The sequence below is a fragment of the Chiloscyllium plagiosum genome, unplaced genomic scaffold (genome assembly GCF_037043375.1).
Source record: "Chiloscyllium plagiosum isolate Xiang-an unplaced genomic scaffold, Cpla_swu_hap1 HiC_scaffold_16, whole genome shotgun sequence".
NCBI lineage: Eukaryota > Metazoa > Chordata > Chondrichthyes > Orectolobiformes > Hemiscylliidae > Chiloscyllium > Chiloscyllium plagiosum.
In genome coordinates, this window is record NW_028270154.1 from 91,970,795 (window position 1) to 91,985,964 (window position 15,170).

The following is a 15,170-nucleotide window of genomic DNA, read 5'->3' on the forward strand; positions in this document are numbered from 1 at the left end:
AGGTCCACCTGGCTGACCTCATTACAATCACTTTCCCTCCCTCCAGAGGCCAATACTTTTTTTTATTAACCCCTCCTTTTAGCACGTGGGTTACATTTTCCAATTCTGCCTCTGATACAGTTGGCATGTAACGCACAGTAGTTCACCTCTTGCGCCTGGAGCATCTCAGAAGAAATTCATTCTCCTCTTCAGCCAGCAAAGGCGAAAAGCGGTTGTGTTCATCTCCGATTCTGAAGTATCTTCAGTGCCTGATGGAGGCGGAGAACCCATGGGTTCTGGAACAGTTGGAAAGGTTATTGAGGAGCTGGACACGTTTTGCGAGTTTGAAACTTTCATATGGTCTGTCGGAACTTTACAAGTTACTGGACTTGACCTCACGTCAACCATGCTTCTTATCCATGCAAGGCCATTCCCGTGGTTCCTATGTCAAACTTCACCCTCTGAACTAAATTGCTTCTTTCGCTTAGCGAAGTCTTACACCTGGCATTGACATTCCTGATGCTGTTTCAAATCGCCCATGCCCACCCCAGTCCAGAAAGGTCAGACATGGTATGGAGTCATCCCCCACTAACTCTGCTGGAGCTATCTATGTAGTTGCACAAGGGATAGTCCTATAATCAAATAGGAATGGGACAGTTTGGTATCTAGTGAAGTTGTAGGGTATTTCTTTAACCCTGTCTTCAAAGTTTAGAGTGCTGTTTCTACCAGACCATTGAATGATGAATGTTATGGAGCTGTTCTTGTATGTTTAGATTAGATTAGATTACTTAGTGTGGAAACAGGCCCTTCGGCCCAACAGGTCCACACCGCCCCGTTGAAGCGCAACCCACCCATACCTCTAACCTAACACTACGGGCAATTTAGCATGGCCAATTCACCTGACCTGCACATCTTTGGACTGTGGGAGGAAACCGGAGCACCCGGAGGAAATCATGTTGAATATGATTCGACTTTAGGAAATATTCAGAATTCCCCGCTGGTAAAAGATGGCCCGTAATCAGTGACAAACACTTCTGGGAGTCTGTGTATTGCAAAAGTTGCACACAGTTTTTCTATTGTTGTTCCTGTGTTTGACGAATGACCTCTATCCACGTCCAGCCACTATGAGTGAGTGTCCACAATAAATAAGAACATTGAGCCTATGAAAGGGCCAGCATAACTGACATATAACCAAGTCCAGGGTTTACCCAGCCATTTCCACAAATGTGGATGAGCTGCTGGCTGTAATATTTGCCCTTGTTGACTCTGGGCACTGCCGCAACAATGTGGCTATGTTTGCATCCAATCCTGGCCACCAACATAACTTCTCACCAGCATCTTCATTTTGGAAACTACTGGATGACCCTAGTGGAGCTCAGCCAGTATGTGCCAGCCACCTTTGCTCAGGGCAATCACTCTTGCTCTTCATAATGATACGCAGGCCAGCTATGATCTTGTCTGTCCGGGTTAAAAAGATTTCAATTCTGGTTATGATGACCCTTTGGTATCCCCATCCTTGCCAGCTGCTCCAGTTTTGACAGGACTGGATCTTCCTGCATTCAAAGTCTGATATTGTCAGCTTTGACTGGTAGTGTGTCCAGAAAATTTAAAACCTCCATGGATACTTCCATGCCTGTACCACAGATGATGTATCTGCCAGTGGGGGTCAGCTCAATGCATCCACATTTGCTACTTGGCCTTCCAAACAGTGTTCCAACTTGTAATGATATGTACTTTAATATTAGAGTGCACTGCCAAATTCGGCCTGGACCTATAGTGGGCACTGTCTTGTCCACTTTAAGTAGACTGAGCAGGGATTTGTGGTGAGTTATTATTAGAAATTTGCATCTGCAAAGGTATTAGAACATAGAACATTACAGCGCAGTACAGGCCCTTCGGCTCTCGATGTTGCGCCGCCCTGTCATACTAATCTGAACCCATCCCACTTACACTATTCCATGTACTTCCATTTGCCTGTCCAATGACGACTTAAATGCACTTAAACTTGGCGAATCTACTACCGATGTAGGCAAAGTATTCCATACCCTAACTACTCTCTAAGTAAAGAAACTACCTCTGACATCATTGGTGGAACTTGCTGACTCGAAATGTGGCCGCCAAACCTTCCCTTTCTATCTGGGTGTATTTACGCTTTGCATTAGCTAAAATCCTGGATACATACGCTATTGGCTTTCCTCTCCATTACTGAGCTGAAAATGTGTTGCTGGAAAAGCACAGCAGGTCAGGCAGCATCCAAGGAGCAGGAGAATCAATGTTTCGGGCATGAGCCCTTCTTCAGGAAGGGCTCATGCCCGAAACGTCGATTCTCCTGCTCCTTGGAGGCTGCCTGACTTGCTACACATTTTCAGCTCTGATCTCCAGCATCTGCAGTCCTCACTTTCTCCTAGAAGATTTTTCCTCTCCATTAGCCAACTATGAGCTAATATTACCCTGATGCCGTACAGGGAGGCATCGCGCATCAGTACCAGATCTCGCTTGGGATCATAGTTGGGGCCAACACCTTAGAGTATGATAACAGTTTCTTTACTTCCCTGAAAGCCATGGCTTGCCTGTGTAACTATTTCCACAGCTGCCACTTTAAGAGTTGATGCAAAGGTGACAGTGTGGAGGCCAGGTTATGTATGAAGTTTCTGTAATAATACACCAGCCCAAGGAAAGACCTAAGCTCCAGTACAGACGTAGGAGCTGTGGCGCCTTTGATTGTCCTCACTTTATCTTCCTACAGGTGTAAGTCAGTTTTGTCACTCTGTAGCCCAAGTAGGACACTTGGGATCTCTGGAGCATAGTTTTTCTTTCTAAGGCATTCACCTGCCTGAGAGAAACATCTAAGGACCATGTCGAAGTTCTCTAAGTGCTTCTTAATGGTCTTCCCTATTATAGCAATTCATCTAGATTAATTGTCATCCCTGGTTGGGGGGGGAGGGGAGGTGCGATAGGCCTTGTAAAATGTTCTCTATTTCTGCTGAAAAGTTACAAAGGCTGATGATATCCCAAATGGCAGTCTCGTATATCGGTATAAACTCTTATGGGTATTAATTGTAGCATACTTTTTGAAAATCTCTTCTCACTGCAATTGCAAGTATTCATGACTCATGTCCAGCTTTGTAAGGGACAGCCCTTCTACCAGCTTTGCCTTTAAATGCGTTATATGAAGGATTCAGTATTTACCTAGCTGCAAAAAGCAGTTTGAATACAAACTAACCCATCTGGCTTCATAATCGGTATGACTGGTCCTGCCCAATTCACAAAGTGAATTGGTTTGATGATTCCTTTGCTTTCCAGACTTCCAATTTCTGCCTCTACTTTTGCCTATCAGGCAAATGCCACTGGGCAGGCCTTGCAGAATCATAGAATTGCTTCCTGGCTAACATGCAAGGTGGTCTTGGCTCCTTTTGATAGTCCCTAAACCTTCCTAAAAAACCTTAGGGTATTTAATTAGGACTTCACTCAGGCAACAATTTCGAATTGAAAACTGTTCAGCCAATCTAGGTGAATCTTTCTTAGCCAATTTTGTCCCATCAAGATTGGGCCCAAGCCTTATACTACAATCAGTGGAAACTGAGCCAACTGCTTCTCATAAGAGGCCGGAACCAAAGTTGTAACCTTAATCTATAAATGTTCCCCAGTATTGGTTGTCAGTCTAGGTGAGGTTTGTGGAAACTTAAGGGTTGAAGTTCAGAGCAAATGTTGTTGAAGACTGGTTCTGCAATCGCTGAAATGGCTACGTCGGTATTGACCTCCATTACAACCAGGTGACCATTTAACCAGATGTTTATTTTAATAGTTTATGATTTTGATGTTGTCAAGCAATTTAACTGTTCCAACCATATGTAGGTGGAATTTCGAGGTGTACACACTCCTGGATACTAGTGTATGAGTTCTGTTTGTCAGTTTTGGGCTAGTGGAACTCTGTTGTTGTTTGAGTCTGCATACCTGCAGCAACTACAATGGCTTGCTGGCTCGAATCCTGAAGAAAATTTTAACTGTTTAGCCAAGGCTTGGCTTTGTCTTGGGGTTTTGCTGTGGGCTGACCCTAGAGTCCCTCTCTTCAGGATTTATCCTGAGTGAGGCTATGTAATTGTCTTCGCTAGAATGGTGTTCCCCAAGCTCAGTTGGATTGGCGGGGATGTCCACTTCAATCGGAATACACTCCAGCTCATATGCTTCACTTGTCACGTTTTCTCATGACCAAGTCATTTGAAGTCCAGTTGGGCTTCAGCTAGGAGGCTCTCTTGCACAGTGACTTCATTGATCCCACTCTTGAGAGTTACAAGTTACCCAGGAAGGACCAAAAGAGAAAGCAAGGAAGACCCAGGAGGGGACATGAGAAGTCTTTTGCAGGTAGGTTCAAGGAAAACCCTAAAGCTTTCTATAGATATGTCAGGAATAAAAGAATCTAGATTAGAGTGGTGCTGGAAAAGCACAGCAGGTCAGGCAGCATCCGAGGGGCAGGAAAATCGACGTTTCGGGCAAAAGCCCTTCATCATTTAGTCATTTCTGATGAAGGACTTTTGCCCGAAATATCCTGCTCCTCGGATGCTGCCTGACCTGCTGTGCTTTTCCAGCACCACTTTAATCTAGACTCTGATCTCCAGCATTTGCAGTCTTCACTTGCGCCTAGGAATAAAAGAATGACGAGTAAGATTAGGGCCAGTCAAGGAAGTTGGGAAGTTGTGCACATAGTAAAAGGAGATAGGGGAAGCGCTAAATGAATATTTTTTGTCAGTATTCATACAGGAATAACACAGTGTTGTTGAGGAGAATACTGAGGCTGGACCGGATTGAGGTTCATAGGGAGGAGGTGTTAGCAATTCTGGGAAGTATGAAAATAGATAAATTGCCTGGGCCGGATGGGATTTATCCTAGGATTCTCCAGGAAGCTAGGGAGGACACTACAGAGCTTTTGGCTTTGATCTTTATGTCGTCATTGTCTCCAGGAAGAGTGCCAGAAGAATGGCCGATAGCAGATGACCCCTTGTTCAAGGAGGAGGGTAGAGACAACCCTGGTAATTATAGACCAGTGAGCCTTACTTTGGTTGTGGGTTAGGTGTTGGAAAGGATTATAAGAGATAGGATTTATAATAGTCTAGAAAGGAATAATTTGATTAGGGATAGTCAACGTGGTTTTGTGAGGGGCAGGTCATGCCTCACAAAATGTATTGAGTTCTTTTGAGAAGGTGACTAAGCAGGTGGCTGAAGGTAAAGCAGTTGATGTTGCGCAAATGGATTTTTGTAAAGCATTTGATAAAGTTTACCATGGTAGGCTATTGCAGAAAATATGGAGGCATGGGATTGACAATTATTTAGCGGTTTGGATCAGAAGTTGACTAACTGAAAGAAAACTGAGGGTTGCTGTTGATGGGAAATGTTCATCCTGGAGTTCAGTTACTAGTGGTGTATCGCAAGGATCTATTTTGTGTCCATTGCTGTATGTCATTTTTATAAATGACATGAATGAGAGCATAGAAGGATGGGTTAGTAAATTTGCAGATGACACTAAGGTTGGTGGAGTTGTGGATAGTGCCAAAGGATGCCGCAGGTTACAGAGGGACATAGATAAGCTGCAGAGCTGGGCTGAGAGGTGGCAAATGGAGTTTAATGCAGAAAAGTGTGAGGTGATTCACTTTGGAAGGAATAACAGGAATGCAGAGTACTGGGCTAATGGTAAGATTCTTGTTAGTGTGGATGAGCAAAGAGATCTCAGTGTCCATGTGCACAGATCCCTGAAAGTTGCCACCCAGGTTGATGGGGTTGTTAAGAAGGCATATGGTGTGTTAGCTTTTATTGGTAGAGGGATTGAGTTTCAGAGCCGCGAGGTCATGTTGCAGCTGTACAAAACTCTGGTGCGGCCACACTTGGAGTATTGCGTACAGTTCGGGTCACCGCATTATAAGAAGGATGTGGAAGCATTGGAAAGGGTGCAGAGGAGATTTACCAGGATGTTGCCTAGTCTGGAGGGAAGGTCTGATGAGGAAAGGCTGAGGGAGTTGAGGTTGTTTTCGTTCGAGAGAAGAAGGTTGAGAGGTGACTTAATAGAGGCACACAAGATGGTCAGAGGGTTAGATAGAGTGGATAGTGGGAGCCTTTTGCATCGGATGGTGATGGCTCGCATGATGGGACATAGCTTTGAAGGGTGATAGATATCGGACAGATGTCAGAGATAAATACTTTACTCAGAGTAGTAAGGGCTTGGAGCACCTTCCCTGCAACAATTGTAGACTCACCCACTTCTATAGGCATGTCAGGAATAAAAGAATGACTAGAGAAAGATTAGGGCCAATCAAGCATAGTAGTGGGAAGTTGTGCATGGAGTCAGAAGTGATTGGGGAAGCGCTAAATGAATACTTTTCCTCAGTGTTCACATTGGAAAAAGACAATGTTGTCGAGGAGAATACTGCGATATAGGCTACTAGACTAAATGTGATTAAGGTTCACAAGGTGGAGGTGTTAGCAATTCTGGAAAGTGTTAAAAAAAAAAAAGAATAAATCCCCTGGGCCGGATGGGATTTATCCGAGGATTCTCTGGGAAGCCAGGGAGGAAATTTGGCTTTGATCTTTGTCGTCATTGTCTACGGGAATAGTGCCAGAAGACTGAGGATAGCAAATGTTAACCCCTTGTTTAAAAGGGGAGTAGAGACAACCTCGCTAATTATACACTAGCGTACTTAACTTCAGTTTTGGGTAAAGTGTTGGAAAGTGATATAAGAGATAGGATTTATAATCATCTAGAAAGAAATAAGTTGATAGGGATAATCAACATGGTTTTGTGAAGAGTAGGTTGTGCCTCACAAACCTTATTGAGTTCTTTGAGAAGGTGACCAACCATGTGGATGAGGGTAAAGCGTTTGATGTGGTATATATGGATTTCAGTAAGGCGTTTGATAAAGTTTCCACAGTAGGCTTTTTCAGAAAATACGGAGGCATGGGATTGAGGGTGATTTAGCAGTTTGGCTCAGATGTTGGCTAGTTGTAAGAAGACAGAGGGTGCTTATTGATGGGAAATATTCATCCTGGAGTTCAGTTACTAGTGGTGCATCGCAAGGATCTGTTTTGGGTCCACTGCTGTTTATCATTTCTATAAATGACCCAGATGAGGGCGTAGAAGGATGGGTTAGTAAATTTGCGGATGCCACTAAGGTCAGTAGAGTTATGGATGGTGCTGAAGGATGTTGCAGGTTACAGAGGGACGTAGATAAGCTGCAGAGCTGGGCTGAGATGTGGCAAGTGGAGTTTAATGCGGAAAAGTGTGAGGTGATTCACTTTGGAAGCCAAATGCTGCATGGAAATCTGAAACATGAACAGACAATGCTGGAAATACTCAGCTGGTCAGGCAGCATCTTTCGAAAGGGAATCACAGATAATATTTGATGTTGATGACGTTTCATCAGAACTGGGAAATCTTACAGATCTAACAGGTGTTGAGCAAGGGTTAGGTGGACAAGGACAAAGAAAGGTCTGTGAGAGGGTGGAAAAAAGGTGAGTTACTTATTAAAGACTACCTAACTTCTAACCTATGCATGTATTTATGCTTTTAAGTGACTTGTTCATTGAGTTTATGCTCAATGATAATTCTGTTTGATTTTTATTCTATTTAGAATTAATCCATTACTTTTCTTTATTCATGCATAGGACATAGGAATCATTAATTAGGCTGGCATTCCCATCCCTAGGTGAGCAGCCTTCTTGAATTGCTGCAGTCCTTGTGGTATAGAATACCCACAGTGTTGTTAGGGAGGGATTTCCAGGATTTTGACCCAGCAACAGTGAAGGAATGATGATATAGTTCCAAATCAGGATGGTGTGTGATCTGGAGAAGAATTTGCAGCTGCTGTTCCCATGAATCTGTTCCCCTTGTCCTCCTAAGTGATAGGGGTTATGGGTTTTGAAGGTGCTGTCAAAGGAGCCTTGATAAGTTCCTGCAGTTTATATTGTAGATGGTATACACTTTTGCCACTATGCTTCGGTGGATGTGGCAACGTGAATGAACATTTGAAGGCTGTAAATGAGGTGCCAGTCAAGATCGGTGAATTCTCTCGGATGGTGTCAAGCTTCTTGAGTGTTGTTGGATCTACACCCATTTAGGGCAAATGAAGAGTATTTCATCTCACACCTGACCTTGTAGATGATAGAAAGCTGTTGGAGAGACAGAAGGTGATTTATTTGCTGCAGAATTCCTAACCTCTGACCTAAAGCTAAAGGAGTGATCTAGCTGATTTGATTCAGTTTTTGGTCAATGTTAACACACCAGGATGTTGATAGTGAGGATTCAGTGTTGATAAAGTCATTGGACACCAAGGTGCAATGGTTACATTCTTGCTTGATTACTACGTCAGATCATGAAGAATAGATGTATCCTTATTATTCAGTTGTGTGATGGTTGTTATTGATGCAATGTGAATGACACCTATTGGGAACAATTTTCCCTGTCTTTTGTCATAATCTCTTATTTTTCTCCATATGTTAAGAGACAGGGTGAAATAACATTTGTTATTTACTTACAAGTTTTTTTTGCATGTAACGTTGAATTATCTGGTAATTCAAATTAAGTTGTCTCTTTAATGCAAAAGAAAAATCAAAGCAGGTATTTCCAGCTAAGCAACTTTGAATGAAGAGCTGTATACTATACTACATAAGTACTAGGTTCATGCTTCTAAATGAAAACCACTAATGTAATGTTTAATGCACAGTGTCACAATATGGAACTTGCCTCGAGAAGAACTTGAAGAAATTATGTTAAATAATGTACAAAGATTTTCTGTAGAAAAGAGGAAATTAAGCCCTTTTCCCACTTTTGTTACTGTATTTTTAGCACCACTTGAAACTTACAGCTAAGTGCAAGCTGTTCTGTATCAATATATATAATCAAGATTTATAGTTCAGAAGTCAGAGCAAATCAGTGTGGAAAAGAGGGAAGATTAACTAAGTATAGACATTTCAACTACAATTTAACAATATAGTGGAAATAATTCAGTGAACCTACATATATTTTCTTGCCACAGAAAATGCCTTAAAAACAAAATAACAAAAATTATAAGATTCAGAGGAAATCTCATAGCAAAGAGAAAATAACAATTGAAAAGTACAACAAAGAGTTCTACTAATGTTGTTCATTCTCTCAGATCAAAAATTTAATTGCAGGCCTCTTCAGTTGCTAACTGCTCTCATTGAAAATAACATTTTTAGTAGTATATCCCAAATTTTAAAAGTATGAAAAGTGTTAATGTATTATTCTATAAAGTATAATTTCCATCCATATTTATATGATTGCAGTTATTACTGAAGGCAAACGCCAAAGGAAACCCAGTAAAAAACTGCTGGAATCAACAGAAGATTATGACCAGTTATTTATCTCTAAAAAGAAACTGAAAACATGCCTTCAGCTGTTACATCAGGTATGTTGTCGTCCCATTCTTTGTATGTTTTTTTTGAGTAGTTTTCAAATATTGATATTCCTTGTACAGAGCTTTGTGTTATTGAAGTCAGGAAAAGTACAGAATCGATGGCTGAAACAGAAAACAGATGAAGAATTGAGGTCATTATCATTGGTATCAGTGTCAATGGCCCTCTCCTGTTGTTACAAACCTATATCTATGGCTGGCCTCAAGCTTGCTGCTTTCCTCCTTCACAATATTCAATGCAAGTTAGTTGCAGGCCTCAATTACTTCAGACTTTACATTCATGTCCTTTAAGTTGACACGTTTCAAAATATTGTACAAAAGAGGTTAGCAAACAGAATCAAAACTCATGGAAATGTGTGTAACATACTTGCATGAATTGAGGGTTGGTTATGACCATAAGGAATGGGAACAGGAGTAGGCCATTTGGCCCCTTGAGACTACTTCACTGTTCAGTAGAATCATGGCTGATTCGGCATTCCCCAAGTCCTCTTGCTTGCATTTTCCCTGTATCCCTTGATTTCCCTACTGATCAAGATGATTACCATAAGCTCTGAAATTTTCTCTTTAAACCTGTCTAGCTTTCTCTTTCTTTGTCTTTAATCCACTCCTTAAAACTTATGTTCTTGACTGTGCTGTTCATCAACATTTCTAATATCATCTATGTAGCTTGGTGTCAAAGTTTGTTGATAACATTGCTGTGAAGTGCCTTGGAACAGTTTAGTACATTAAAGATGCTATATAACTGTAATGATTTGGAGATGCTGGTGTTAAACTGGGGTGTACAAAGTTAAAACTCACACAACACCCAGGTTATAGTCTAACAGGTTTAATTGGAAGCACGAGCTTTCGGAGCGCTGCTCCTTCATCAGGTGGTTGTGGAGTACAAACTGTAAGACACAGAATTTATAGCAAAAGTTTACAGTGTGATGTAACTGAAATTTTATACTGAAAAAATACCTTGATTGTTTGTTAAGTCTCATGACACACTACAGGTGACCACCGTTGCACCAAACACACAAATAGACACTCCTATATATATAATATATATATATATATACACACACACACACACACCCCCACCCCCCCACCCCCCCCCCCCCCCCCCCCCACCCACCCACCCACCCACCCACCACAGTGGCTCAGTGGTTAGCACTGTTGCCTCACAGCACCAGGGACCCGGGTTCAATTCCCACCTCGGGCAACTGTCTGTGTGGAGTTTGCACATTCTCCCCTTGTCTGTGTGGGTTTCCTCCGTGTGCTCCGGCTTCCTCCCACAGTCCAAAGATGTGCAGGTTAGGTGAATTGGCCATGCTAAATTACCCGTAGCGTTAGGTGCATTAGTCAGGAGTAAATGTAGGGGAATGAGTCTAGGTGGGTTGCTCTTCAGAGGGTCGGTGTGGACTTGTTGGCCCAAAGGGCCTGTTTCCACACTGTAGGGAATCTATCTAATCTAATCTATCTACCACACAAACACTCCTATACACAGACACGCACACAGACACACATGCACCCTCTCAGACTTAGACCCCTTTACACTCTTGCACGCATATACACTGTCACTCACAGACACTCACAACCCCCCACCCCAGACACAATGCACGCACACACATTCACACAGGCACTCCTATGTACACACACACATGCACGCATACACATATATGCTTGTGGGGTGAATTTGTACTTGCAGAGTTACATTGCTAAAAAACTGCATGAATCCATATAAGACTTTGTTAACTCATTTTTTAGATTAGAATCAGTCTAAACATTATGGCATAGACAACAGAACGCAGGGGGCTAACACCTTCGACACATTATCTGGGCTGACACCAATTGTTAAAGTTAACCTGACAATATAACTTTTTTAAAAAAAGTTTTGTGATTTACATATGAAAGAAGTGAAACTAACATGGTCATTCTAACAGATGAGAGACTTAACAAATAATCAAGATATTTTTCAATGTATAATTTCAGTTACATCACACTGTAAACTTTTGCTATAAATTCTATGTCTTACAATTGTGTCTTCCACAACCACCTGATGAAGGAGCAGTGCTCCGAAAGCTATTACTTCCATTTAAACCTGTTGGACTATAACCTGGTGCTGTGTGATTTTTAACTTTATATAATTATAAGTTATTCTATGTATCTTTAATGTCTTTGGGTAAAATGCCAGGTTGAACAATCTGAAGTAAAGAATGGTAAGACAAGATTGATAGAAGTTACAGAAATGTGAAGAGAACGAAGGTGGAGATGAGCTGGTAGATGGAGATAAATGAGAGTTGTTGTTGGCTTTCTTAATAAGGAACTCTAAGTATGGAAAGGAAATAGCTATTGATCTAACACACAATGGACTCAGCTGACCACCTAAATGTTGATGTTATACTGGGAGCATGAATGATAATGTCAGTTTAATTTTCACAATATAACCTGTACTTTGTTTGCCCGCAATAAGCAATTTAATACCTCTTTAAGCCTTACAAAACAAAAACTATTTGTTTTCATTTTATTCATAGGACGCAACAGAATGTTTAGACAAAGCAACCTATCAAACAGAATCACAAGAATCTGGAAGCAGCAATACTGAATCAAAGAGGAGGCGGCGGCACAAAAGGAATTTGAATCACTCACATACAGCCTGTACACAAGAAATGGCCCCATCTACGATTGCAGTAGACCCTGTCACGTCAAGATCTATAATATGTCAAGCCGTGCCAATACCTTTAACGGTCCAAGGTATTTCCTCACCTGTAGCGCAGCTAGCACTCTCTGCATCAGTAGTAAAGCCAGCCATACCCACATCTCCTGTGAACCAGTGTTCATTTGCTCCTTCTGTAGAGAAAATCCAGGTTACACATGCAGTGGAGGCACCCCAGACCGTGGCTGCAGTGGAGGCACCCCAGACCGTGGCTGCAGTGGAGGCACCCCAGACCGTGGCTGCAGTGGAGGCACCCCAGACCGTGGCTGCAGTGGAGGCACCCCAGACCGTGGCTGCAGTGGAGGCACCCCAGACCGTGGCTGCAGTGGAGGCACCCCAGACCGTGGCTGCAGTGGAGGCACCCCAGACCGTGGCTGCAGTGGAGGCACTCCAGACCGTGGCTGCAGTGGAGGCACCCCAGACCGTGGCTGCAGTGGAGGCACCCCAGACCGTGGCTGCAGTGGAGGCACCCCAGACCATGGCTGCAGTGGAGGCACCCCAGACCGTGGCTGCAGTGGAGGCACCCCAGACCGTGGCTGCAGTGGAGGAATCCCAGAAAGTGGGAGCCGTGGAGGAACCCCAGACTGTGCGAGCCGTGGAGGAACCCCAGACCGTGGCTGCATTGGAGGAGTCCCAGCCTGTCGCTGCAGTGGAGAAACCCCAGTCCGTACACGCAGTTGTAAAACCCCTGTCCCCACTTGCCGTGGAAAAATGCCAGTTTCTGCCTCCAGCAGAAAATTCTCATTTGTTGCCTACGATACGAAAGTCCCAAGCTGTACCTACAACAGAAGATTCTCAATCCACAAATACGGTGGAGAAATTCCAAACCATGTCAGCAGTGGAGCAATCTCAGTCTATGCCAGCAGGGAAACAGTCCCAGTATATTTATGTGGCAGAGCAAAGTCTGCCCATGCCTCCAACAGAACTGTCCAACCTCATGGATGCAGAAGATCAGTCCCAGGTTTTACCTACTAAGGAACAATTCCAATTCTCACCTGCCACAGATGCCCTAACTGCTCTAGCAACAGAATGTAACCAGTCCATACCAGCAGAAGAAGTCCCTCTGCCCGTATCCTTAGAAAGTTCAACACAACAAGCAGAATCCCAGCCGATTAAAACAGGCAGTATTGTTAAGAAGAGGTGGCAACACAGAAACTATCTGAATACTAAACAAATATATTCTACTCCACAACCAGCTCTTGGGGCTAAAGCAGAGACAATACTTTCACAACTGTCCACTTCACCTGGTAGGAACATTTTCCATTGCATTCTGTGCAAGTTTTAGAGTCCGATTTATTCAAATCTTTCTAAAAAGCATTATCCTGGAAGACATAAACGTAATCTCTGGCTTTATTTGATCACTTTAAATTGGGACATTTTAAAAAGTATTTTACCAAATTGGGGACAAAATGTAGTATCAAGTTGATAAAAAGGAAGAAACATATTAATGTAGAGCAATGGTGGGAGATTATGGAGAGCAAGAGCTTGAGTTAAAAATTGTGATTGTGATATTAACATGTAAACATTTCAATTTACAATTTTAACACTTCAATATATAAAATTTCTGGAAGCCAACCATATTTTTAAATGCTGAAATTTCTGCTCACTAAATTGGTCTCGTCATCAAACATAACATCAGTTGGATTCTCTTAGAAAATACTAACAAAAGAATTAAGTCGTTCAGCTAAGTGTTCAGTCACTGTTTACGAAAGGAGGTAGACAAAAAGCAGGTAACTACAGGCCCATTAGCTTAACTTCTGTAGTGGGGAAAATGCTTGAATCTATCATCAAGGAAGAAATAGCTAGACATCTGGATAGAAATTGTCCCATTGGGCAGTTGCTGCATGGGTTCATTATGAACACGATGGACAACGGAGAACTGGTGAATGTGGTGTATCTAGATTTCCAGAAGGCATTCGACAAGGTACTGCAGAAAACGCAGCTGTACAAGGTAAAGGTGCATGGTGTAATGAGCAACGTATTAGTATGGACAGAGGATTCGTTAACTAACAAAAAGCAAAGAATGGGGATAAATGAGTATTTTCCTGGTTGGCGATCAATGGCTAGTAGTGTGCCTCAGTATTGAGAATCACTGTTCACAATTTATGTAAATGATTTGGAGTTGGGGACCAAGTGCAGTGTGTTAAAGTTCGCAGATGACACTAAGATGAGTGGTCGAGCAAAGTCTGCAGAGGGATATGGATCACTATAGCTATCATGTCTGAGAGATCTTTCTGCAAGAAAGGTAAATGTAAAGATGCACAACCTGTATTTTTAGAGATCATTGATGTCCAATCTCTGCTGGTGTTAACACTAAGATTTTACAAAAGCAGCAAGGTTACATTTTAAGAACAGAGCTTCCCCCTTTGGGAGTGTAAGTCACAGGACTTCCCTGATGTGTTAGGGTGAGATACTGTGTCAAGAGCACTATTTCTGAATTTGCCCTATTGTAAATTAGAACTCCTAATACAATTATGTAATTTTTCTATGTTCTATTTTGTTTGGATGATAATCGTCAAGAATTATGAATCCTAAAGCGTGTTGGGTATAATTGTACCGTGTGATAACTTTAATACTTTCTCTGCACTGCTAAATTAATTTGTTTCTTTTTGTATTGTCAGTTTTCAAGTCATGCAATTTGATTTTTTTTATTAACCTGTTCAGAGGTGTTACTACACACCTCTGGAGCAAGTGGGACTTGAACCCAGGTGCAATTATATAAAACTATTCTGTACATTTTGTTGCAGAAAATGCTGAAGGAAAGCGTCAAAGAAAACCAACGAAGAAGCTGTTAGAATCAACAGAAGATTTTGATCAACTTTTTATCCCAAAGAAGAAATTTAAACAAGATCTTCATCGCTTATTAAGGGTATGTGTCTTGACTTCTTCAAAATCTTTCTTTCTTGAGTAATGTAAACATTTTGGAAAAGGTATACAAGTTCAGCAGTGCTTTAAGATTCTACAAGTTCCCAAAGTTCCTGTTATGAATGTTTGGGCTCTGGTTTTACAGAATTAAACAAATCTAATCACATAAATTCTTTAAGAAGAGTCATACCATACTCAGCATTAATTCTGTT

The 15,170-nt window shown here is 42.0% G+C and overlaps 1 protein-coding gene across 7 annotated transcripts in view; it reads left to right on the forward strand.

Annotated features, from left to right (window-relative positions):
• Positions 1 to 15,170, forward strand: part of LOC122556864 (histone-lysine N-methyltransferase, H3 lysine-36 specific-like) — a 300,867-nt gene that overhangs the window by 137,736 nt on the left and 147,961 nt on the right. For all 7 annotated transcript variants that reach the window (XR_015759842.1, XR_015759841.1, XR_015759843.1 and 4 more), the window contains 3 exons: positions 9,271 to 9,392; positions 11,912 to 13,340; positions 14,841 to 14,962. Coding sequence is in view for 4 of the 7 variants with exons in the window: in XM_087995531.1 (XP_087851657.1) it covers positions 9,271 to 9,392; positions 11,912 to 13,340; positions 14,841 to 14,962 (1,673 nt within the window). In the remaining 3 variants the exon portion in view is untranslated. The remainder of the gene's footprint in view (positions 1 to 9,270; positions 9,393 to 11,911; positions 13,341 to 14,840; positions 14,963 to 15,170) is intronic.